This window comes from Syngnathus floridae, chromosome 6, assembly GCF_059516105.1.
Source record: "Syngnathus floridae isolate MCC-2025c chromosome 6, RoL_Sflo_1.0, whole genome shotgun sequence".
In the NCBI taxonomy this organism is placed as follows: Eukaryota; Metazoa; Chordata; class Actinopteri; order Syngnathiformes; family Syngnathidae; genus Syngnathus; species Syngnathus floridae.
In genome coordinates this window covers 9803783-9831592 of record NC_142418.1, presented here as the reverse complement: position 1 = coordinate 9831592, position 27810 = coordinate 9803783, and the positions used below count along the sequence as shown (strand labels likewise).

The 27810-nt window shown below is 41.8% G+C and overlaps 1 protein-coding gene across 6 annotated transcripts; it reads right to left on the bottom strand.

The window, feature by feature from the left end:
- Positions 1–120: 120 nt before the first annotated feature.
- LOC148396448 (zinc finger protein 536-like) lies at positions 121–27810 on the bottom strand. Of its 6 annotated transcripts, none has more exons than XM_088379694.1 (5): positions 27781–27810; positions 26373–26482; positions 15617–17376; positions 7564–8331; positions 121–735 (listed from the first exon to the last, which is right to left on the bottom strand). In XM_088379694.1, exons 3-5 carry the CDS (start codon positions 17178–17180, stop codon positions 494–496), a joined length of 2574 nt encoding a protein of 857 aa, XP_088235820.1. In that variant the 5' UTR covers positions 17181–17376; positions 26373–26482; positions 27781–27810; the 3' UTR covers positions 121–493. The 6 variants fall into 6 exon arrangements, with proteins under 6 accessions (XP_088235820.1, XP_088235822.1, XP_088235821.1 ...); XM_088379698.1 differs by lacking the exon at positions 27781–27810 and having other exon boundaries at positions 588–735; positions 7564–7637; positions 7718–8331; positions 26373–26736; XM_088379699.1 differs by lacking the exons at positions 121–735; positions 27781–27810 and adding an exon at positions 5473–6397 and having other exon boundaries at positions 7564–7637; positions 7718–8331; positions 26373–26736.

The following is a 27810-nucleotide window of genomic DNA, read 5'->3' as shown; positions in this document are numbered from 1 at the left end:
TGAAGGAACAAATGCTTTGGGCAGACATGGTTCATCCTCCCTACTGGACGAGCGAGAAGTATGCAAACACAACCCAAGATGCCAAAATGAACTGCACTTAATGCTTCGGTTTTACTTTCACATCACAGTGGACTTTATTATTATCATTATGATGATATGCAACCTCATTGCTACAGATAAATACATACTGTGGATCTTCAAGAAACACTGGAATGTATACATAAACATTTGCTGTTAGAGGGGATATAGTAGTATTGCCCCACATTGCACAGCGGAAAGGACCCATATTTCTTTCACTGTAAGATCTGTCTGACGGAACCACAAAGGAGGGAGGAAGCGAAGGAACACTTGTCTAGTACTTAGTGTATGAACACTCAAACGCGTTATATTATTATAGAACATAAGAAAGTGCATAATAGCCCCTTTTAAATGAACATCTCAGTGTTTTTTACCAAAGCAATACTCATAACTGTCTGTATCCATGACAACAACATCAAGTCCCACAAAGCGATGCAACGTCGATCAGCTCTTTACCCGCAGCCTGAGTGTCTTCCGCAATGCTCGGTGGCGATCTGGACGGATCTGGACGCTGTGGTGTGTGCGAGCGGCGGAGACGGCGGTCCGGGTACAGGCTGTTGTCAAAGGGTTTTCGGTGGACGCAGATGACGTGTGTCTTCAGATTGCCCTTCTGCGAGGCACTGTAGGGGCAATATCTGCACGGGAATGGCTTCCGAGCTAGGAGGAGGAAAGGAGAAGAAAGGTTAACAAATGAAAGAAGTAAAAGAAAAAAAAAATGGAGCAGCTCATAGTTTGATGCAGTGCAGTTGCGCACCCACAACCCACAATAATAAAAGTTTTGTTTTGCGTCACTCAAATCTGAGCGTCATTGTCTTTTGATGCATTTGTGGCCAGTCAGTGTCATAAATAATGTAGTTTAATTTAATTATTAATTAGATAATTTCACGATGAGCCTAATCTGAATTCAACATCAAGGTTATAAAGGTTCGACATTCTGGTGGAGCATTTGAAACACACTGTAAAGCATTTGTACTCTTGGTAGGGAGCAATGTTGCTTGCTTATTTTCTTTTATTGTTATTTGTATTTTTCTCCTATTATTTATTTTTATTATTTTTATGTATATTATTTTATTATTATAGTTATTATGGCATTTACTTATTGACTTATATTTATGACTTGTTTTGCTGTAAATAGACCATTTATGAGTGATTAATTTGGTAAACAGAGGCTTGGGTTGATTTTGAACTTCTGAGATTTAAGAAACCCCCTCTAATCCATTGTCACCCATTTCCTGCTTGCTACGGCTGTACACACACACACGCACGCCTACACACACGCATACACTGTGATAAATAAACACACACGCACACAAGTGTTGAGTTGAGGAATGACAGACGTCTGCAGCTGAGAGAGGAAAGGAATGTCAAAACTTCCTGTCTGTCCCGTGCAACTTAACTCCAGTCGCTTTTCTTGATGTGGTTCACTTTAACCACACAAACAACAGTGCATTGCAGTAAATGGCTTCCTCGCCTTGTCTGACCTTAATGTACAGCAGACATTAGCGTGACACTAAAGCTTGAAGGTGTTGAAGTGATTGAAAGAATAACTCCTTTACCTTTGTGCTTTGATGGACACGTGTCCTTGATCACTGCAGAGCTATTTGGGACAAGTTACCTCATCAAATGGCTTTCTCTTTTCCTGTCTGTCTTGCACTTCAATGTGTTTTTCAGTGATTCACAGTTACAGTAAACCATGACGTGCTGATGTCATTTGACATCACTTCCCAAAAACCGAGGGCCGTCTCCCGTCTTTTTCACATTCTCCCTCCCCCTTTGCTTTTCCTCCCTTTTCCTTTCTATCACGCTCATCATCAGAGCCTGGACAGCTGCGGGAAGCTGAATACTGGGCGGTGCATCTACATAAAAATGTGTTTTGGGGGTGAAATTTGGGAAAACTCACAGAAGGTGTGTGCAATAAAAGGTAATGCTCCATCTGCTAGTGTATAATAACCTGATGGCCAATAAAGGACACACACACACACACACACACACACGCACACACTCATCAGAAAGAGGATAAGGCTTGACACATGTGAATATCATCAGTGGCGCACAATGTTTTGCGTGTGGAGCGTTAAATGTGAAAGAAGGGGGCTCTAAATAGTAGTAATTGAACGCCTTTGTTGAGCCCACTTTTTTAGCTTCAGTTAACGACGATGGAAAATCAATCAAATGTGACGTGAAACGAAAGTTTTATAGTTCAAATTGTCTACAGTCTTGACATAAATCCAAACAATGTTGCACATTGGTGTAAAAAAAATAATAAATTAAATGACGATGCCCTCATAAATTCAGGTTAAAACGAGTCGAAAAGGTCTAAGGCCTAAATCAGACCCAGCTTGTCTTTCATTTTTTCTGTTTCTCCTCTTCTCACCGGACCTGCTGACCCCCCCCCACACACACACACACATACACACACACACATACACTCCCACAGGAGGCGAGGGGAGGTCCAGGAGAGGGCAACCTCCAAATAAGTTCCATTAATCACAGACCAGAGTCTAATGTAACTAATATTTTACAATTAGAGGAGACAGCATTGGGCTCGGAGCCATCCATCTCTTCACCACATGATCCTCTATTCATAGGTTGCTTTTCGCCACAGCTTTCAAAACGACAACATACACTAATACACAATGCACTCAGTGTGTGTGATCTTATACCTTTACATGGACATGCATGGGCACAAATAGATTGGAAGGGAAATGAGAAAGGAGAGACTGTGAGGTGCTGACAGAAAGAGAGATGATATGCCAATAGTGTGTGTGTGTGTGGGGGGGGGGGGGGGGTACAGTGATTGCTGATTTTGTAGAAGATATTTGCCGAAATTACACTTTAGCTGCGGCAAGCGAGAACACATAATATTTCACATCAATGTTTTAATTGGCACCACCCTCGCTGCATATCATGCAGCGCTGACAAAATATTAAAGCCTTAACTCATCGCAGTGATTTGGTCATTTGTGTTTGTTGCTCTGCTGTGTCCACTTGCAGACTAATCACTAGCATGTGTTCATGTGCAAGGCCGTCTTTGGTTAAATTCTTTTCAAGAGGATTTTACCTGCAAGAACCTATTCCGGCTGTAGATTTTTCTTAAAGTCAACTAAAGATATCAAACACAAAGTGGTTTGATTGGATTATTTTAGACTACTATTGAATAACTTTGAAAGACATTTATAGATAAATAATTCCAGTTATCTTCTTTTATTACTTTGAGAATTACTTAATTCAATTAATTCAATGTGACAAACTTGAACTGTGTTTTTACGTATACGTTATTTTATTTTATTACAATGACTCCACTTATACATTTGATAGGTGAACATAGTTATTGGTATCTATGATAATTACCACGGGAAAAAAAGAAAATACGATTATACTATCAACCACTATTACTCGCACACCATGAGGTGGTCACAAGAGAGCAGATTGAAAATCTCTGCACCAAAATGTAAAATGTATTCTATTTATTTGCTTATATTTTTATTTTGTTTTGTTACTTGTTTTGCATCTTGTAACTCAAGCTGAGTTGTGTTTTTTTGAATTTGTAAATATATATGAGGGAAATGGTGATGGTGATGAGACTCATGCAATATTGAATCGGCAGCAGTATAAAAATGATTACAAAAAATGTTATCATGACCTGCCTCAGCTCCAAGTGCACATTTCTGTGTGTGTGTGTGCGAGAGTGTGTTTGTGTCTGAGATAATGACCATGATGACAGTGGCGGGGCCGACGGGGGCCAGAGGAGCTGAATGGTGACGGATGACACAGTGCTGAGCTCTGATGGCACACAGACAGTGAGTGATGACCGCACATCTTTCCCAGCACTCCACCCTTCATTATCTCTATGAGGAGAGGCACGGCACAAAAGAGGGCCGCGTTGCCCTCTCGCTGCCCTCGGACGACATCTGCTCATGGAGACGGGCGCATCGCCGCTTACTCCTCTTTCACCTCGCTGTCGCTCCATCTATCTCCATCTACTGCCATCTTTCTCGCTCCTTTTCTCTTGCTCCCTCCACGGAGGGAACACAGAGGTCAGACAATGAGATAATGACTCATCCCTTTCATACAGGGAGCCTTTTCTTTCTCTCCATTCTTAATCATTTCTGTATAGATCTTCTCATATTCACCGTGAGAGGACAGGCTTTATCAGTTCATTTGTCAACTGGCTCAAAGTTATCCAAGGGCATCATGTTATCAAAACACTTTTCCCTGTTGAGCCTTTGAAATATGATTGCACGGTTTCGGAGAAGTCGGTGCATTTTAGCGTGGAAAATGCTACCATCTAGTGACCAAAAAGAAGCATCGCAAGGGTGACAGGCTCGGTTAAAAACATAAGTGGCGGGAGGGTTCTGTTCTGTGAGAGACTAATGAGCATGCAGACAGGTTCAAACAGAGGTCACCATCTGGCCAATTACCATCGTTGGCACATTGGAGCCGACCCGAGCTGTCGACGCAAACGCATCACTCCATGTCCAGTGTGCCCGGCAATATGTCAGCGTGCCACTCGACATGCCATCCAGTGTGGAAAGGATGGGGGCTAACGGGAGACAGCCTCATGACAAAGCCACCTGGTCAGTGCCGCAGACAAGACAGTCTGCTGGGCCACCTGCTACGCTCACTTTCCGAGGACACTCTACGAGCTTCTCAATGTCACTCATCTGTCTCAATGTCCTGTTTGACTGACACCACCTCATTGAGGATCTCACATTTGCTTCATGCGACAAAATCATTCGGCTGAATGCTTAAGAATGTTTGAAACGATTCCTTTCAGAGAGTGACTGCAGTAACTCAGAATAAGGGCAGAAGTATTGCAACTTAATGAAATGATCACCTTCCTGTTTGGCTCTGCCCTCTGAATCTTAATTGTTAGCCTTTACAGGACAATTTGGACGGCTCATTTAAGGCCCATAAAGCGCATGGTTAGAAGTGTTTGATGTGGAAGAACTGATCAAAATTCCCACAGACACAGTGGAGACATAGCAACGCTATCATTATTTACAGTGGACTTACATACTGCATTTACTGTAACTGGCGTAACACTTCTCCTTTATTATGGTTATAAGTGTGGCCACTTTTATATTTAAAGCGTGTGTGAGCCGGTAGTTAAAAGTTGGGCACCAGATGTGTGATATCGTAGCGGAAAAGTGCCCTTCTTTGATTTAGGCCGTGAGAAGAAGAATTTCCTCAAGGCAAGAGACAAGCTATGATTTTGTTTGATATGTATCGGGGTCATTGCTTTTTGGTGATCTGGATAAAGGTGCAAAAACATTTATTTTCACCCTTTGAGCTTCAATGGCATCAAATTTATTTTTGTAAGTCCCCACAAGCCAGGAAATAGCCTGCTGACTAACAAACAGTACACACAGATATAACTTTACACTATCATGATATAACATTGCTAAAACGACAAACCAAACGGTGGCCAAAAAAACCTTATATAGCTGCAAATGAGGAGACCAACCTCATGTTTTCTTTTATTATCTCCAAAAAGGCCAGTTGTGCAAATACTTGTATCCATCGAGAAATTTCAACTCAACAACTCAAATGAGTCCATCTTTTCTTTTCTTTTTCTTTTTTTGGAATCCAAATGACATGAGGTGCAATTGCAAAAGTGTGACAACTCAGAGAGGCGTCGAAGGGGAGACATACCTTTTGCCACATTATAATAACCATCTGTGCAGGATGACACAAAACTACAAGTTGCTGTTTGAATCATAAAGAACGAGAACAGATGTGAATCTCTAATGGAGTTGACAGGCACTTTACTGTCTTTCACGTACGTAGGAACATATTGGGTTTTGGAATAAAAAGGAGGTGGGGAGGAGTGAAGGTGTATCATGTTGCACTCATAATACATGCATATCAAAGACCCCAGCTGTTGGATCCCCTCTCCTGAGAGACAGCATTATTAAATTCTGCACTCAGCAAGCGTATCACACCAGCACAAGAGCTTTAAGCCTCTCTATCAGGGGGCTCAATTGGCTTGGGTCATTTGTAACCTATCACACAAGGAGATTATATCACTCCTTAAAGCGTGGACGTAATCAGTGAGACACACCTGAGTCTTCCTTAGCTTGGATCAGTGACAACTTTAAAATGGGAGGAGGAAAAAACAGAAAACTTGTTTCCAATCTGTGAGCTTTGTTATTTTCAGTTCAGGTGATGCTTTCAGTGACACATCCCTTTCACACTGGTGGCTGCCATAGTCTTTTATGGGAGGTGTTCGGGAGCATTTTGTAACTAACAATGCGACACATTTATTAGCAATTTCCCAGAACCTTGATGTGACAGTGATGAAAATCCCCAGACGCATGCTGTACGACAAGAAGCAAATGCATAATTAACCTTTATGTCCACTAGGTGGCAGAATCCACCTTCTAATCTTACAGCGTCACTTTTATATTGTTAGTTTTTCTCTAATTTCATACCAACAAGGTACAGATTTTGCATGACCTAGCTGCAATAAAAATGTCGCAATTAGTATTTTGCCTTCTTGTAGAAGTGTATTCCATTGTCCAGTCTGTAACTATACTTGTATTAGACTTATTCTCAGGCAAACATAGGCGCCCAGATTTTCTGGGGCTTCCAAACGTCTCCTAAAAATAATATATAAAGTCTTTTTCAGTTTAGATTTTTTTTTTTTGTTTAGTCTTAATTCACTCGCTTAAAAACACAGCAAAATGCTGTTGATTAGATCGTGATCACTTTGGGCCCTCTCCCCTTCTCATGCTATTCCAAATCCCTACTGCATATGTGCAGGGTCGATTTAGGAAGACCTTAGAAATAGTAACAACAAACAAGTAACAAATATATTGGTGCATTGTGAGGAAAATCAAGTGGTGTAATCACAGTGGAGCAGAGAACTGACAATTGCTGCTGCTATATAGACCCATGGATAGATTTGCCAATTGCGTAAAGGCAACCCTAGCTGGTAATTTGAACAGCGATACCATACATTATTTTGTAAAAAATAAATAACATTTCTAACTGTTATTTTTTTCCCCAGTATTTTTTTTGCTGACTCCAAATCTGCCCTTTTTTCTCTAACAATCAGGTTTTAATAATAATCATAATAATTATAATAATAATAATTATTGTTATTATTATTATTATTATTATTATTATTATTATTATTACGTATTTAGTTATTTCATCAGATTTATGAATAAAGCTTTTGGTTCAGTAATAAGTGTATTTTTTTCCCCCAAAAATCACAGCTTTTAGTAGAACCCGTATTACTTGAAATGAAAATATTTCAAAGACTCTCCAATGTGCTAGGGGGGAAAAGTTAAGACATTCTTTCAATCAGCATCAAAAATATGTTCAGGAATGCATAAAGTCAGTCTCGGACTTGCTGCTGACCATTGTCATTTTCAGACCAATTAGGTGATAATTTCCCACTGCACACCTGATGATCCACTGTGCTATGGGACACCGGTTTCAATGGGAACAACGAATCCAACATAAAGAAGATGCTTACCTGATGCAATGTTACTTGTGTTGCCCCCGCCGTTCAGGATGGTCCCATGAGTGCCACTCCGGTTCTTCTGGGCTCTGAGGAGTGAGAGCAGACCAGCTTGCTGATAGGGATTGATCAGATCCCGAGCCAGCTTCTCAGGGGAGGACATGCTCACTTCTGCTGCAGTCCACGAGCCCATCTCGTCACGCTTTCTTCCCGGGATGTCAGCCTGGCCCTCATCCTTCAGCATCTTCCACTCAATGGCATCTTTGTCCGGCTCTTCTTCAAGACTCGTTTTCCCGACTGTTGACCCTATATTCTGTTTCTCCACACCTTGTTTTATTCCTAAATGATCACACCTGTACACAGGTTTCACATCAGGTTCAGTGGGGTAATTGCAAAGTGGATTGAGTCCATTGCTGAGGACACCAGACATTTGGACCAGCAGAGCAGGAGACACGGTGGAATGAGAAGAAACTGACAAGTCTAAAGGCTCATACTGGGACTTGATGGTGCGAACGGAAGCAGGACTATCACTGGCTGGATTCTTGTCAGGGACCAGCAGGGCATTTTCTCTTTCTGGTGAAAGGAAGTGAGCGCTCACAGGGCTCCCGTCCTCCCTGGACCGGGGTCGCGGCTTCGGGTTGGGACTGGAGCTTCTGCTGCTGGTGGCCTGCAGCGGAGAGGACAGATCCCTGCTGCTCTGCCAGGACGGGAAGTGGTAGCGGTCCAGCTGGAAACCGATGGCGGGGTAGTCGCTGGAGGGTGGACACTTATAGACATTGTCACCTAATGCACACAAGAGCAGCAAACACATAATCAAATTGCGTGTGCATAGCAAGCATTTTGCTCTGAGAAAGGCACATGTAGCAACGACTGTTCTCAGCATGAAAAATGTTGCAATCCCACACCGGGCTGAGTTGAATGATTTAAGCGGTGCCCCACAGTAAATCATGCTTGTAATCAGCTTTCAGCTCCAGTGATCCATCATTTTACAGTATGGATGCCACCACCGTGTGCAATAAATACACCCAAAGATGTTAACACTAAACAAGATTCCTGCAGAAATAATAAAAGAGTGAAATTGTAAAACATCCAGAAGAGGGTTGTGATTGTGGGCAGATAGAGAGAGAGGAACCCCTGTTCTATCAAAGGGCAGTAAAAGAGTTTCACAGTCATGTGATCGGTTCTGATTAACACAATGTTCTTGCGCTAAATTTATTTTTGCTTTTCACTTTCACAATGTTATTAATATAGAGAAGGGCAGAGTGATTTTTTTTCTCCATGTTTTTGTTGCCAAAGCTTTAATGCCCCTCAACCTTTAATTATCTGATATTAATGTCATAATGTCTGCTTCTTGTGTTTACCTACAAAGTAATCCTCACAGTGATCCAGGAAACACTCCAGGGTTAAACACACTAAGTTCCCTGTGACCGTTTTGAATAAGAGATCGTCGGGTGCGTACTGTCTTTAAACAGCCCAGCTGTTTCGCTGCCATTCCAATTACAGTAAAAGTCATCCAACGCCATTAAGCCACAAATATTGGCAGTTTATTGCCCAACACTCTCTTGGCATTTGAAGGTCAGGCCATACATTATACTGTGTCTTTTAGGGATGCGTCTGGGATAGGCAGATAAACCCACCACCATTAATTTAATTCCATGCATATTGATGCCTTATTGTTCTTCTTTAATGGACTAATATCTGAGTTACAACAGTGATTCATTCCCGCCAGAGAAATATCAATTTCATACACCTCGAGATGTGACCCTGAGGTAATTCTCCAGATCTAATGATCTGAAGTCGGCACTCGACTTTGTTTCCAACTTTAATAGAAAAACTACAATTGTGCAGTGAACGGTAGTAAAAGGAGGGTTTCGCTTCTTTATGTTTGTAATGTAAAAATCCATAAAATATCAGAGTCCTTGAACAAAAGTCATTGCTTTGTGTACTGTGCCAACTCACTCACAGACCACAACATTTGGTACACCTGACGTAATCTAAGTAGAGCTGCATAATATGTTCTAAAATTAATTTTGATTGACACCTTTGCAGAGGTAAAACTTTGACTTTTTTTTTTTTTAACGCTACATTAAGTGAGCAGATTATAAGAAACAGCACTCAGTGTGATACAGTACAGTTCTACACCATGGAAAACTACAAGCACAATAACATTTTGATATCTCTCTGTGTCCGTTAAAGCTGAGAATTATTGCTGTATCTGTGTAAATGTAGTGTTTTTACTGCAGCTCTTCAACTAAATTTCATTGGATTTTGGATGTGTTTTTTAAAGCGGGCCGTCAGTGTTATTACTGTGGCTGTAGATTTCAGTGGTGGAGAAGTGTTACCTTATTAAAAATGTCATGCATGTATAATATTGTACATGTAACATGAGAAAGGCAAAAACTAGTACATAAAATGGCAATGCGGACACATGCAATGCCGACAAATCCATACATGATATGTATGTGTGTGTGTGTGGGGGGGTGTTTTTGCTTTCAGCCTGAACAATTTAATGTCAGTATACATGAAATGTGCACAGCAACCAGCATCATGGATGTGCATGAGCGGGAAAGTGGCTTTAACAGCACCACACCCTTATGTCTCCAGTTAGAGAGCCAAAACAAAAAAAAAATCTAAACTGCTTAATGGAACTCTTTCAGATGCTCTCTATATATCTCAATTATTCTGCGGTTTAAATTACGATGACATTGCCGGTCAGCCCCAAATGCAGAAAACACAAATCTGACCTCATCTTTCAGCATCCTAAAGCCATTTGCCAACCTACATGAGAGCAGTAAAACAACATAAAGACTGAATATTCCGCTGTTTTTTGCTCTTCCTCTGGACCGGTGCCATCTTTGTGATTGCCTGGTTCATGCTAACTTAATCAGTTTAAGATTTACTTACACTGTCGAGCTTCACAATATGTGAGGGGAGTCATTTCAGAGCTTAGATTTATCAAGCAAAACTCCAATTACCGCATCATTACAAGCTGCCGCCTCCCTTGCCTAACACAGAGCGTATAATAAAGTGATGCATATGCGTTATCTGACCTTACTGGATGCAAAGAGAAAACTGTAAATAAATATGTAAAAGACTCCAGCAAGCCCGAAAAAGAAAAGAAAGTGAGCAACCAGACTTGGACAAGTGATTCATTTCATATGGAAATTGGCTTTCAGATTTATACCCATACAAGCCCATCAATGCAATCACAGTCTTGCATAGTATATGCTTACACAGCCATTTGGCAGTTATATTGTCGACATCAAACTGTATATGGTGCAGCTCTTTCTATATGTGCAATCAAGCACCTGAAATGCAAAACAGTTATTCATGGTTGCTGGTTTGGTTTAAGATGAAACAGAGTGAGAGTCGCACGCCAGACTGGTGAGAAAAACAGGGGCGCCAGATGTTCTTTGATGTTTATAATAGCATATATTATTAATATTAATTAGACCACACAGTCAATGACGCATTTGGGACGTTTCCAAGTCAATTAAGCCACACGGCATTCAGGGTACAGTGGAAACAATATTTCAGGGCAGGTGTTCAAAACTCCCTGGGTAAATCTTTTTATCTGCATGCTAGGAAAACAAGCATTTTGAGCTTAATTTCAGTCTCATATCTGCAATAGTAATTAAAAAGAGGATTAAATGACAGAAGTGCAACTGAGGTGCAGAAAGCCAACAGGTAATCTTCCTGCTTAAACCAGTCTGATTCACATTTATTAAAAAGAGTAACACCTTTCGAATCGGATAAAAATGCATACGCGCATTGTTGCAGCGGAGCCGAATAAATCGGGAAAAATCTCGTTCACTCATTAATCACGACTTTTCTTAATAGCCCAATATTCTTATAACCCTGATGAAATGATGTTATTATGAAAAGAGAAAGTTTCTTACACAACAGCTCTGAACTCAATGACTGTATTTTGCTGAATAATAAACAGGCAGACGCATGAAAGAAACTTTAATCACATTATTGTAAATGTGACTCTATAGAAGCCATTCGCTTGAGAGGTCGAGAAATATGAAACCGATATTTACGTCATCACTCAATAATGAGTGAGTCATGTAGGAACATTGCTGTTGTTCAAGTAGTTTAAGGCATAGTAAAGGAAGACAAATGTAGCAGTGATTAATTCACTGGTGTATAGCTTCAACGCTCACCACACATTTAGTCATACAGAGTTTGAAAGTGTTCTCTCTAAGATGACCTGCAATTTGGAGCATATTGAGGTCAAACGTCCCTGAACCCAAAGTAGTACAAAACGGAACTAAAACAACATTTCCGGAAAATTAATACAATTTTGGAGCACTTGTTACAGCTGCAGCTATTGTGAAATAAAGATTTATTGTATTGTATTGTGTAAGACAAGATGGTCAAATTAATGAACATAATTATTATTAATTTTTGGGGGGGCAAATATTTTAAAACAACAATGGAGACCATGGACTGTTGGGTAATTGTACATCAAGCAAGAACAGGAAAGAATTCCACCTACAAAGCTTCAACAGTTACTCTTCTGAAGCTATGAAACGCTTGTTGAGTTTGGTTAAAATGAAAGGTAATGTAACAAAGTGATAAATACGCCCCTCTCCCAGCTAGTTTGGAACGTGCTGCTGGCATCAAATTGCAAATGAATTAATATCAGGAAAAAAAGTTTATCGTTTGAACGTTATATAGTGCGTTCACTTGAATGCAAGGATTTGCAAATCATTGTCTTCTGTTTTACACAAGGTCCAAACTTCATTGGAATTTGTATCTAGCCGATGACAGAATACTAAAAAGCTTCATCTGGACCTGACTGTTATTTTATTCACTTAATTATTCATAGCGATAGTAATTTATGGTTCCTTTCACATTCTGTAACTCCAAAGTATTTTGTTTACTGTTCTGTAAAGGGTAACTGTTAACCTTTTCTTGCCATCCATCACAAAGAAGAGACTGGTAATAGGAGCAGCTGAAGCAAAAGTGTTGCTTGTGCGTAATAGCAACATGGTTTGACATACATGAAGGTACAGCGGTCAAATTACTGGGATTTGAACAGGAAATCATATTCTTAGTTCTGGCTGTCTTGATTGTAACCGTTTAAATGAACACTTGTAAGGAGAGAATTAAGAAGAAATCATGCAAGAGGACATCATCACATAGTGTCTGCTCACTGACCTTGAGGTTAAAAGTACTAAATGGGCTACTTAATTATTACGTGTCAGAGCATTTTAGGATTGTTTGGGATGTGTTTTCCTCTAAGCTGGACTAATGTAGGTCACAAGCCTAAAGCATGCATCCTTCATTAGTTGATCATCCTAAACGGAGTCGTTCCTCCTATGTGCATTCTCAAATCTGCCCTGATCAGATATTGAGCAAAGCAATTTGCTTCCTATTGAAAGCTGACTGTGATTTCTAATTTAAGATGCTATTTGTCGCTGGGAATCTAAATCCCGAGCAGTATCCGAACATATCAAACAAAGAAGCCGTCTCTCACCCTGACAGCCGTGACTGTACTATATTTGCCTTCCATATTGCGAACATCAATAACATCATGACCACCATGGGCTATAGTATGAATAATGCAGCCAGTAATTCTGGACTAATCAATGTTCCTCAAGCTGAACATCTGGCACTGGTAATTCTTTCTCAGCATCTCCGCTCTCCTGAATTAGAAAACACTTTCTCACTTCCTCCCTCCTCCTCTTGCTTGACGTCCAACCATCCAAAAAGGCAGACTTGATCAGTAACGGCAAGCACCCCCCCTCACCCCCACCCGCCACCATCTCCAAAAAACTTATCCCTCTGTTATTAAAGCCTCATCAAGTGGTGCGTGTTGGCCATATGTGTAGGATTTACCTATCTGTCCTGTAGCAGACCTGAGTGTTGAGCCCGGGCCAGCAGTGTGTGATTGTGTTAATTAATCTGTCATTGTGAGCGCGGGGAGCAGCTGCAGAGGTCTCAGGGATATATTGTCAGAGCTAAACAATGCGGTGCTAAGCCCCCAGAGTGAGTCTACCATTACACAGGACTAAGAACAGAGAGGAAAAGGGGGGGGGGGGGGGAGAGACAGAGAGAGAGAGAGAGAGAGCCCGGCGGATTCATCATTGACTAAAGCAATGACGCCTGACCTTTACAATGAATTAGTTTCCATGCTTAATATTGACTGAAATTAGAGTCTGATGCTGAATGTGCCATCCCTGCACTGTGTGCGCTCAAATCCTCAGCTAGCCAGCGATCATAAAGGTTTTCTGCAAATGACAGCATATGGTCTCGGAGATAGGGGAGAAGTGAAAACAACAGTGCTTAAATATGTTACTTAAAGGCGTAACTACAAGTGGAGTCAGCCAATATACGCCTGCAATTCCATGGAAAATATGCAGATAGTGGTATATGTGCACAATGTGTAAACAAAACATCTAATGAGATTAGGCCTGATCCATTTATCTCAGCTACACGGACCGCAAGAGCACATCAGACTTGGATGGACTTTACTTAGTAGTAGACAACTGCTATGGTGACAAACTGATGGCAAAACAACACAATATGGCTCCACTGTCCTCTCTTCTCTTAACTGTTATGGCAGTAATTTAGACCCATGATAGCATGTTAGCAGGATGCCATGACAAGAATGGCATTTACCCAGAGAGCCAAATCATCCAAACCACCAGGTGGAACAGAAGACTATCAATAAAAATACCAGGTGGTAGATCAAATCATAAAAATCACTGGGTGGTATATATCAAATCATTAAAAACACCAGATGGCATGCATTAACATCTTGTGCCCCCGGAGGCAATCGGTTGAGGATGTGACAGATATAAAATAGAGGGTACTAATTATCCCTACAATGCCGATGATGCCATTATGTTTTTAAAAAGAAGACAAAGTCCTTGTGCGTGTCAGTAAAATCTACTGCGCCCTTGCTGACCCTACATTCCACATCCACCTTCTCTTAAGTGGGAACAAAGACAAAGTCATGCCTCTTTGGTACTGCTGCAAAATGTTTGAAGGGTGAAAACATATATTGAACATTATGACATGCAGTCATTTGAGCATTTCTTTTCAACCTGCCAAAGAGTAGACAAAGACAGCAGACAAAATATTAAAGGCATGCTAAAGTGACTCAGTACTTCATGTTCCATGAAGTTACGGGACTTGGAGAGACATTAAAATATGATGTAAGGGCTGCAGGCATGACATGTACCACATTAACATCTGCACTTTAAATCTGCCCTGGACATTTATTGCGTGTTATTCATCTCTCTATTCTTTTAGCTGCATGTTTTTGAATATTTGTAATAATTGTAAGGTGAAAATAAATAAATAAAAGAATAAACACAGCAAATGTCAAACCCCTTTCCGACTATTCTCAATAGTCTACATTGAGATCCTCAATGAGTGAGTGCTGAATAAAAAGCCTGCCTTTTCAAAGATGATAATGCTCAGGTCTGATTGACATGGTCTGAGAGGTATTCATTTTTATTCTAGTGGTTGAAGCTTGCACACTGCATTGCCATCATGATGTTTGTTTCTACTTTCCCCTTTTCGTGGCTAAACAAGCAAACCACCAAAACACCCCGAGTATTTAGTGCAGTTCATTGACTACTGCAATAATTTAAGATGGGGTTGACCATGAATACATGGTAAGTGAAAGTTACATTTTGTTCTAACAAATAATCACCTGGTTTCTACTTTGATAACTGACTTTCCTCCCACATTCCAAAAACATGGAATTGCATACTAAATGTGAGTATGCGTTTTTATTTCTCTTTTTTCCAAAGTCAGCTAGGATAGACTCCATTACACTTGTGACCTTGAACAGGATGTTTATAGTTACACTTTTGTCTTCATATCATTTGTGGTTCACGTAAACTTTATTATCTTGTGGACTGTCGCTATCGTATTTCCTATGCGGGAATCGGTTTTCTTAAAAGGACGAGAGGAAATAATGTACATATAAAGTACATATTAATGTTTATCAATTTCAAAGCTTAAAATTAGGAGAAACCCGACTGTCACTGGCAAGTAAATCATTCAAACAAGCCCAATTAATAGCCGTATTGCTTCTCCATGTTACCTAGAGCTGAAGCTGGAGAAGAAGACTGTGGCCGACGTTCAAGGGCGCTTCCGGTCTCTGTGGCGACCTCGGTCGGCCCGTGATGACTAAGGCTGCCTTTGCTGCTGGGCCGGCTGCTCGTGTTCCCGTCTTGGTCGGCGAGGCCCACTTTGCCGTCATCCAGGGGAAGGCGTCGCTCAGACAGGTAGGAGGAGCTCTGCTGGTTCTGCTGATCTTTAGGGTTGAAGATGTGCTGTGGGGGTGTCATGATCTGCCAGCCTGAATAGCTAACTGCATCTCTGCTGGAGATGACTTTCTGCAGGTAGTCCAGATTGGTGGCGCTCAGGGGAGGGTGAAGGTGATTCAAGCCCAACAAAGAGGAGCCCTTAGTATCGGCAAGCGGGCCGAGACTTGGGGAAACCCGACGACCTAACATCTCGCTAACTTTGATGTCAACACCGGCTGCGGCGAGTAACTGGCTATAATCTGTCTGGTCGGCTCTCTCGGCTGTTAGGAACCTGTTGTGAATGCGAGAGACGTACTGCGAGTAGAGGTTGCTCTGGTAATCTTCTGTCAAATGAGTCATGTTAACAGCGTTGTCCTGATGAGGCGGGAGATGAGCCTTGGAGGCCAGCTTATTCAAGTGGACCTTCATGTGGTTCTTGAGAAACCAGGGTTCTTTGAAGCGCCGGCCACAAATTTGACAGCAGTGCTCAAAAGAGTCCTTATGTTTCCTCATGTGACCCTTTAGGAACCAGGCCTGGCTAAAGGTTTGTCCACAAACATCACAGGGGAATTCACCACCAGGCTTCCCCTTGTCATTGACCCCTATCGTAGGCTTCTGTCCTGGCCCTGAATCAGTTGTAATATGCGTCATCTCAACATGAGCAATGAGCTCCTCCTCTTGTGCGGCAGCAAACTCACACAAGGTGCATTTATAGGGTTTGTGCAGGATCCGGATGTGACGCTCAAGCTCCTGCTGCTTTCTGAACTTTCCCTTGCAGAATGAGCAGCGAAACCCGACGGGTGGGGGTTGGTTGGTCTCATCATGGATGGCGGTGGCTTTCGGGGACGTGGACGCCACGGGCTGGCTGTTGAAGAACTGCTTTGGAGTCTGGGCCTGTTGGGGTTGTTGAAGTTGCGTTCCGACGGACGTTTGCGGAGAGCTGACATGAGCGCCTCGCATGTGCCTGTCCCTCAGTATGGCCCTTTCCTCAAGCTCATGAAGCAACCTGTTCTCCTCCCTAATGCGTCCACGGCCTTTACCCAGAATGCCTTGTTTGTGGGTGCGCAGGTGTATCTTCAGGTTGCCCTTCTGTGCAGCCCGGTGGTCGCAGTAGGGACACTTGAAGGGCTTTTCGCCGGTGTGTGTACGCATATGAAGCGAAAGGATGCTGTTGAAGCGGAAACGCTTTCCGCACAACGGACAAGGATACTTTCTGTTCTTGCGATTGTCATCCTGAACAGAGTTTACCTGGGTAACAATGCTTTGATTCGTAACCCTCAAGAACTGCGAGAGCTCAACTCTCCCGTTCATGCTGCTGAGAATTCTCGCATCCATGATTTGATTGGCCAGAAGCGCCATCTGGCTCCTAATTGGGCGGGTGGCCGGCCTAATGAATCTGTCCTTTCAGTGTCTGGCTAAAGTTACAGACTAGTGGTCAGGGGTGTTTGAAAGGTCTGCAGTGAACTGTGTGCTGGCTTGCTTGTACTTATTCAGTTTAAAACAGGATGTGGATGCATGCTGATCAGATGAAATCTCGGCTTGTTGCAGCTCAGACCTAAAGAGAGAACAAAGGGAACATTAAGTGCATTCAAATTCTGGTAAAACAAAGGAAGCATTCACATGCAACAAAAATAAATAAAATGCAAAAACTATATGGATCGCTGTGGAATCTCTTAGCTTGACGTCAGAAGGCTGACTTTCTTCTCATTATTAGTCATTCAAATGTCTGCTGTAAAATACCAGCGATGCACTTCAAATAGGTCAGCAAATGATGCAAAGTAGGTTATAACTCTTCTCATCCTGTGTTAAGTATACCTGTGGTTTTACATTAACACTGGAGACTGTGACACTGCTGATTAAGTCTGACCACAAAGCTTCACTCAACAAACATATCACCCCTACTAAAGGATAAGATGGAAATCTTTGTCTTGATCTTATGTGGTGCTGACACACAATACCAAGGCGGCACAAACATCAAAGTCTGACCTCTTCTACTTAGCCTCTGTTTTGCATTTCTCAAATAACCACCCCAAAAAAAATAAAAAATAAAAAAGAAAGATTAAAGTAAGGCACAGGAGTAGTGAGAAAAATAAACAACTTAATGATGCAAAAATGCAAGCTCAGTTTAAGGGGGAAAGTATTCAAATTGAAAGCATTTTTTTTCCTCCCCAGCACCATTCTTTGATTCAACTGTAGCAGCGAAACAAAGCCTCAAATTCACATGGTGCGACAATGGTAGGGGTCACATAAGCGAGGCCTGTGCTGCACCAAAGGGCACAGAACAAAGCCTTCACTGTCCGTACTGAATTAACACAGGCTTACATCATCCTGGGCTGCAACCTCAGTCACTCATGAAAATGATGTACACAAAACCGCACAGTTAAAGAGCAGCAACACGAACTGAGCGGCATGACTGCACTCAACTATTGATCAGCAATCAATGTAACCATACGGACCTCATCTAATCATATCTGACAGGAACAAAAGTGAATGTGCTTCATATTACTTAACCTTCTGTTCATTTTTACGTCAACCGCACAGGTGTGTGTGTGTGAGTGTGTGAGTGCACACACATGTATTCAGTGTCATGGATTACAGTAATTTGAACTATTATTGCAGTGGCCTCTATTAATGGCATTATACAGTAAGACTGCAGCCTTGGACATCCAATGTGCTAAAGTATATCCAATTTGAAGTCTGCGCCCAAATCAATAATATCGATCAAATTCAAGTTCTGGCTGGCTTTTTGTCATAGAAGCACAGCAGGACTGCATTTATGATTCCTTTAATAGGCAATTCACAGATGCTCTTTCACACGTCGGTCACATCCTATAAAAAGAGCGCAACCCCACACATTCACTCTCGGAAAATATTTGTGAGACACAAAAATCCCCTTTTGTAACAACATTATGAAAGCTGCTGTCTGTGTTGGATGTGGTGACCATGAAGGTGGTGTACACACACACGCACACACAAAAGATGTCTGCTCGTTGAGATCAATATGCAACTTGGAGCAGATCATGTCTGCTGTCGCGTAGAACTCTGATACTCAAAAGTCTTTGAAAATGCACTCGGCCGGCATAAAATCTTCACCTGTGTGTGTGTGTAAATGAAGGAATCTGTGTTTTAGGAGCGGCGGCAGAGCCATCAGGTGTTTTCTTTCTGTCAGAGTGTATTAGGCTCTTTTTGGAGCAGATTCACAGAGTGCTTGAACGCTATTAAACATCATCTCACAGCAGCAGCTCTCAGGCAGGGCGGCGCATTGACGAACAAGGAGCAGGTGCGATTACATGCAGGCAATAACGGAGGAGAAATGTATCACAAATTTAAACAAGCTATGGGAGCTGCGCATTTCGGATTACTTTCGTTGTAACCGTATCAAAAATTGCCGCATTTATTTTTACTGCTGTCAGCCAAAAGAATTTGTAAGCTATTTAATCAACATGCAAGTGGAGATGTAATCTTTTAACTTTGTTGCTGCTGTATATTGTCAGCTAGGATGGATGGACAGTATTGTAAATCTATAGTGAGGTGACACCGCGGAAGCGCATGAATAAAATTTATGGATCAGAAGTGCATATTTCTTTTTTAACAGCAGATGCAAGGCATTAATAATTTGCTTGCTTGGTGGAGCAGAACACAACATGCACCACAAACAGCTTCTGTAAAACTGCAGAATTTAAATGATGCATAGAAATTAAAGCTTTATGAATAAACGCAATTATTTTTAAGACAAATGAAAAGCCATGGAAAATCCTGCTCAAGTCAATCAAGCCTTTTTGTGACTTGATGACACAAAATCTGGCAATGCAATCATGTTTCTATGAACTGGATTTGCTTTGGAAAATAGACACGACATGCAGACGCACCTTGTATATAGGACACCATGTCATTAGAACTACAGGAACTGAACACTGAATTATAATGGACCGAATAATGATACAAATGTATAGCATGAACTATTGTGGAAAGGTTTTCAGCCACTATTGGATGTTTTTGGGTTATTTATTTATTTATTTATTTATTTATTTATTTATTTATTTATTTATTACTCAACCCCAGTATAGTATGGGTGCCTGTGTAATTCGCAGTTTGGCATTTGAAAAGTTACTAATTTTTTAGAGCACTTACCTGTTCGCATTTTTCACTAGCATGGAGAAAAAAAATGTCCTGATGTTCTTATTTCTTTGTTTTTAATTTTCATGGAAAACTACTGTCTACAGTATGTGTATTTATTGTATTGTAGTGTTTCTTTGACTAATACAACGATCCATTATTTTTTACCATACACACACACGAATAATCAAGTCACTCAACCAAACGTCAGCGTCGGAAGGCAGAAGGTTGTAGCGTGTAGGTGGACCTTTCACCTGCACACACGCATACTCACTCACCCCCGATCGGCTCATCCAATCACAAATCTGATAGCAGCGGTACCTGGCATGTAATTGACAGTCAGCAGGAGTGGATATATGTATGTTTGATGATTTAATTCAAAATAATGGAAACAGGTATTTTTGACATGCATCCCAATTCTACACTACACACAAATATGTAGATAAATTATTTATAATGTATTTATTCATTTTATTTGAAGTGTTCACTCGAAACATAATATTATTATATTAATAAAAGAAAAATATTTGAGTCAGCTCTCGTATTTGATATCATTGTTGTTGCTGCTCGGTGTTTGTAGGACATATTGCCATTACACTTACTGGAACTGAACGTTGAATTGTAATGGGATAAATATTGATCAAAATATGGATGCTACAGTACGGTACTGCGCAAAGCGTCGCGCCACTATTACTTTTATTGTTTTAGCAAGACTATAATGACCATAGAATTCCTCAGACATTTTATGAGATAACAATCAAAAGCAGTATAAGAACTAACTTGGCAAGCTTTCAGTGTAAAACCACACTTTTATCGTCCGATACTCAAAATAGTTGTACAATACATTTTAAGACGTCGATTTACAACTATGCTAGGCAAAAACAAAGTTATTACAACTAAAGAAATGCTGCAGAATAATTTGCAAAGGTGTGAAGAAGGTGCCTTTTAAAATCTTGTGCAACGGGAGCCTAATTAATGCCATTGCTATCACATTTTGTGCATCATAATGATTATTATTAAAACATTAAAACAGCAAATCTTTTTTGTGGTGGCCTTTAGCACATCAAACTGTTTGTACAAATACAGTACAGAAAGCTGCATTAGAGCAGAAAAAAAACTCGAAAGAAAATAATTGCCCAAATTTAAGAAGTTACCATGCCAAATCCCTGATTGATTAGTTTATTGATTTAAAGGTGGTTAAAGATTACCTGACTCTTTCCCGCACTGCATGGGTGTTTTCTATACATATGTCTGTAGTACAATCAAAAGTGAAAAGAAAAGATTCCCCCCCTCTGGATATTATGTTTATTGTATCATTTGCGATACAGGTGCTGTACGTGTTGATGCAAAACATTGCCAACTTCAAAATGAAAAAAAAGCCTACATCTTCTGACTTCCATGTCAGCATGAAACAACAGTTTCATCTGGAATGACCAAGAAATTTCATGCGTGGGCTGCCATACATCATGCCCCCTGTGTATCATTTCACACACACATAGCCAATCAGCCAACCAACCATCCTGCGGAGTGTCCTGTCAGGGTATCGGGGGCAGTAGTAACGCAGCTGCCCACCCTGACCCGGACAAAAGATAGCACCCATACACTTTCTGACAACCAGATTAATGAAAGCCTATAGGAGCTTCTCTGTAGGCCCCCCCAAATGCCTGACGGAGATAGAATAGTCTAACCAGCGCCATTCATTACTGCAGAAGCAAAGAAAGAGCACACACAGCACTGACAAACTAGCTCCTTGTGAGTAATAGCTAAAGAACTCATATAGGAATGCGCACACATTTGTTGTGTATGTGGAGAATTGATGCTTTTGCTATCAAAACTGGAAGAAATATGACTGGAAGTCAGTCGGTGGCCCTTCGGTGACATGCACCTATTTGAGAGTCAGCTTGTCGGCGGCAAAGAAGCTTTTGATCAAGCAGCGTTGTTAAAGCAAAGTAATGCTGATTGAGTAAATTGCTCTAAATTTGCGTGGAAATCCTGTTGGGAAATAGATGGGAGACAAAGAGACTCAAAATAAAAGACTTACTTGCAACTTTGACTGTCTGCATTTGCACTTTTGATGGAAAGTGAAACATTTTCTTAAGGCTAATGATTGCATGAATTCATCCGTGCGACAAGCAACTGTTATAAATGGCCCAAATTTTCAAGAGGAGGAACCCAGCAGTGTCCTAACCTTGCTACAGTTTGTCATATATAAACGTTGCATTCATGAGCTTCCTGGAATGCCTGCAATAGTGCTCACAATAAGTAACACAAACACAGTCTCCTTAATACTCCCTCATCAAATAGTGTTTTTGTGCATGCAAGGACACACATTCTCACATGTAGTCACTACCTCCCGCTCTGCCCGTAATGCTCACACACACACACACACACACACACACACACACACACACACACACACACACACACACACACACACACACACACACACACACACACACGCACACACACACACGCACACACACTCGAGCATGTGTATATAGAATGTATTTTAAATCACTCATGTGTAAACAGTTGCTGGTGTTTGCACAGGCCACCTGTTCTTCCTGGACACAAACAAAGCTTTTGGCGTATGATGGGCTATGTTAACAGTGTGGCGTGCGTAGGGGATGCCTTGTGCAAGACAAGCCAATCCACATGGTGCGGGCCCGCATCAGATGGTTGGGCCCCCGCAGGCCCGCTGCCAACGCCAACAGAACTCACACAGATCTCAAAGAATGGATCTTTTTGGTATGGTGACAACACACTGACATGGTTTGTGCAACTTCCTGTCCCACAGTGCAAAAAGGCAGGATCGCCCTGTAAACTCCCATCGCTATTTCATTTAACTCAGCGAGCGCCTTTGCCTGCATTTGCATGATATGAACGATGCTCCTTATTCGCAAAGTGGCGCCGAGATGGCAAAAACGGGGGGAACTGGAGATGTGTCGACTTTCACTTGCCAAAGCACTCGGAGGCACTAAAACAAAAGACATTAAACGAGTCATCACAAAACCACAGCAGGAGTCGGGTAATGCCACTTACAGTATCTCATTAAGCTATGGCATCTACAGGAAAAAAAATGACAAACAAAGAGTATAATCCAAGGCACATTAACTGGGCTGATAATTCAATGAGCCCTCATTTGGCAGCCATCTTGCTTTCGTGATGGTCTTTTTTTTTTTTTTTTTTTGCCACGGCAACACACGCGCACACACATGCATATTCTTCTTCCTCGACCCACCCCCTCTCTCTTTCAAAAACAACAAAACATCCACCATTAGACAACGGGGTACCAACGTAATTAGAAAATGACTTCCTTTGCAATCCTAGCTAAGTAGTTTACACACTGTAATTACAGGGACAAAATCATCTTTTCATCATTCCACTGATTGAGCTCATCAACCCAGTGGGATCTCAGGACTGTGCTCAGGCAACATCTGGGCTAAGAGAATTAGCCCCTGAGTTGAGCAGGCCTTACGCGATGGCAAGCGACGCACGTCGTCCATCCATCAATCCGTCCATCCATCAATCCGTCCGTCCGTCAATCCGTCCGTCCGTCCATCCATCCATCCATCCATCCATCCATCCATCCATCCATCCATCCATCCATCCATCCATCCATCCATCCATCCATCCATCCATCCATCCATCATGGAGACTATCCTGTCTATCGTTACACGAAAGCTGGACCCTATCCCATCCAACTACGCGGGAACGACACAAAACCACACCCTCAATCGGTCGCCAGTCACACCAGCATTCACATTCGGCCGTGGGAACCGCTACGCTATCATCTGCGTCTTGAAAATGTGCTTTTTTCGGTCAACATGAAACTTTGGAGAGCAAGGTCACCGCATAGCGACTATCTCCATATCACACCTCCAGTGGCATATCAAACTTTGACTCCCCATACTCCAAATTGTCAATAGGCGCACCGGCGCAGCTCGACCTTGGTGCACAACGACTTGCCTTTTCATGAGAATGTCTGTTTATTCTAATTGTGTGTTTGCAGCCTTGACTTTCTAACAAACACGCATGGTGTTGAAGGTGAAGTGCCTTGTCGGCCTGTGTCCTATGTGCGGCGGCTCTGTGTTGGCAACAGAGGCAAGTGTTTAATGTGGCAGCTGTTAGCCTCGTGGATTTTCACTAATCACTCTCTCCTGATTACTCTGATGAGTGTATGATGCTCTTAAAAAATCAACCCGCAGTGGAAATAAAAAAAAAAAGAAAAAAGAAAAATAATTATCATCATCTCCCTAAGTAGTGCAGCTGCACCCGCCTGCAATAATTACAACTAGAACACAAGCGGCTTCTCCCATCACTTACAACCACTTATTATTAGAGGTAACGTTAATTGGTGCAGTGGTGGGCGACAATTCTTCACGGGGTTTGTCGTAAAAAGCCAAACCTTGAAAGTTACAGCACATTAGTGGTCTTCAAGCCAGGGTAGGGTATTAAAGACTGCACGCAAGAAGCGCCAATAGACTGAGCCAGGGGGGTTGTAGACGCCCTATCAGTAGTAGCCCCTTGGTTGCAGGGCTGCTTTGCCCTCGCTTCACCCTTCCCCCACTCCGGGTATCAGCCTGGCAGAAACAATTAACATTTTCATAAAAACAATTCCCTGCCTCCAATAGTCCGATGTAATTTGTTTTCCATCTCTGTTCATTAATCATTGTTTAAATCGGTGAGCCATCCCCTCCACTCTGCCATCTGCACTCAGCTGTGTTACAGATATGACACCTTCCGCCTTAATGGGAGCTGACAGCCAGGAGAGGAGGCCTGTGGAAAATAGCTTCCTGTGTGTGCACTTCCACCTCGCATAGTGCCAGCAGGTGAGAAAGGGGGTATCTAATAGCTTCTGATTAGTCTCAAATGCAAACACGTTGCAGCCGACAGCACGCAACACTTACACTTCTGCATTTAACACTGTGTGAAAAGATTGCAGCGGTGAAAAGGAGTGAAAGAAAAGTCAGACTAATAACAATGCATTCCACATTTTGCCAAAGTTCTTTAACGTTTTACCCCCACCTCTCTCCTCTCGTTAAATTAGTGCAGCGCTCCTACAATATGCTATTGTTTTCCTGGAATTGGGAGCAAGGTTATTAATTATTCACTGTTGTGTTCTCATATCATGGGGCTATGCTTTTCACTGTATTGCCTCATAGATCAAATACTTAGGGCCATGGTACTCGGGCGAATTTCACCAGGCAAAATCCTAAAGATATTATTATCGCAAAGCAGCCGTTTGGGAGATTAAAAGTTTCCTGAAGAGTTACTAGAGTGGCTAGAAAAGGTTAAGATGCTCTCTCTAATGTTGCCACAGTATGAGAAAGACAAATAACTTTGTGATTTTAAGCCAAGAGTCTAAACAGCTTAGGCATTTGTTTGGCGAAAGAAAAGCCGACTCAGTGAGGTGCCAAAAAGTTCATCTGGCCTGTTGATTTCAGCACGGATTACTGCTATTCAAATCATGTGCCCCGTGTTCAAACAAGTGTGACTGTCAGGGGGGAGAAAGTTGCCAAGCCCAGCTTTTGTCATGTACGCTTATGTGAGTTTACTGCGGCATAATGAGAAAGAGGCTGTAATGATACACTTTCATGCCCTCCCTCCCCACCCATTTGCCTAATTTCCTCATCACTTTCAAACCACACAGTTTTCCGATTTAAAGATCATCAAAAAGAAAGAGTGCGGGGAGCTCGGTATCACTTGTAGCTAGCTTCTCTTTTCGCACAATGAATTATGTCACACGCCGAAAGCCTTATTTTTGGGATTGTCACAACTATTCTAACAAGGGCAACGGTAGAGTAAATGATGTGCATATTCAAAGCTGAATATTTCATGTTGATTGATCGCACTGACTTCTACCCACCTGCTCCTCCTCCTGTCCCACTGGAGCTGGCATGAGGAGAATTTAGTAATTGAGAGGAGCAGAGCGTGGTCTCCCTTTGCTCATATATGACAGATGGGGCATCATCGCTTCAAAGGAGAGCATTTGGAAACAGGAGGAAGGGGGACAAGAGGCTAAGGGGGGCTTTGAAAAGGGGGCTGTGCCACTCCGTACAGGTGACCGGGGTGGAGAGAGGAAGACTGAAAGCATGTGCCTTGAAAAAAAGTAACAATTATTTTTAGGGGGGGGGGGAATATTGAATATTTGTGTGTAGTTGCCTTCCTGCACCGCCCCCCCTAACTTGTTTAAAGCATGTTTAGAATTCTACTTTATTAAATGAAACACTGGCATAGCATGATTAGACTTGTAAAAAAGAAAGAATTTCGAAAAAGGGTCGCATGTTAATTAGTATGTGGGCATCAAAGAATTACAGTTACAGAAGCCCACCACTAAGATTTCAATCTACTTTGTAAAGTCATATTTCATTAATACGGAGGTAAAGTCAGGCAGTTTTTTTTAGAAGCAAGCAACTTGATGACGAGTCTTACCTGACTTGGACAGGTGGCGTCAGCTCAAAGGATGGATGGTGAATGATGTGGACCGGACGCTTTCTCGCTATAGAAAAGGCGGAAGTCAGAGAAATACGGAGAGAATTCCCCTAAAAGAAATCAAATCAAAGAATGAAGTCTTCGCCGTGAGGGCATAGCACTATAGTACTCTTCGCTCCTCTTTGTATTTCCGTCGGAGAAGAGGAGGTAATGAAATGTTCCAAAATGACTCGGTATACTTGGTATACTACGAGCCGTGTGTCTCCCTCATCTGGACGCTGACGTGGAAGTGGAACAGACGTGCGCCGTGCGTAAAAATGTGCGGCGGCGCGTCCACGGCGCCTCATCCATCCCCGCTCACATGCGTCTCTTTGAATACATAATGGGCTATTATGCGTGTCACATTTGATAAGGCGTTGAGAAGAAATTGGACGCCGAATGAAAGCTTTGCTTCAAGAGTAGGCGGGATTCTACTTCTGCGATTTTGGAGCGCTGTCAATAATGAAATGAAAAGATTTGGACTAAATTAGCGTTGACGTTGCAGCGAAGTAAACGCGTCCCTTCAAGTGTTTGAATAGTATGACGCTTAGATGCAGAGAATTAATGTATTTTAACCTTCCTAATCAATCTGACCTTGATTAACACTGCCGTGAGTATAGAATATGTCTTTAGCCCCAATAGACTCTTTTTTTTCCCGCTTGCAACCAAAACGTTCACATTTCTTTACGATAGCAACGCTTACTTTTGACTGACGGCAATGGTGGAGAGCAACAAAATACAAATACTTCCTTACTTTACTCAAGTAGATTTTTCAGTCTGTAGTCTACTTTCCTTGAGTATACATTATATTTTTTTCTGACAACTTTTAATTTTGCTGCATTTGAAAACAGATCTGTACTTTCTGGTCCTGACTGTCACAATAAGCTTATTTCTTTTTTTTCTCTTTCTTTTTTTCCCCGAACTTTGCAGATGACACAACATAAAAAGGAGATAAACAGATGGAAGTAACGAAGTCAACCTCAGTGGAATTCACTATTGAGATCTTGGAATTTTTTTTAAAGACAGAAAGAGACTGATATGACATATGGAGGAATGTGAATTAGGGAGCATTAGCAACAGGATGTGATTGGGACAAACAATGTATTCCCCATCCAGGGGCCTTTTAAAAAGTTGAATCTGTAGTTAGGCTTTCATAGTGTTTTTGTTTTTAAACAAGCATCTCCACTTCCACCTTCACCTGGAGCTTGAGAAACACGTAGTCTGTCAACCTGTATTTGTAAAATATAATGCTCTGCACTCTAAAAAATCTGATCCCGGCACAACATTGAAAGATTTAGGTTACACAATGCATGCATCTTTTCAACTTTTTTTTTTTAACTCAGCCAGTATTGCGTACAATACTACCTACCTCAGGTACACCCTGGACTGATTGCCAGCC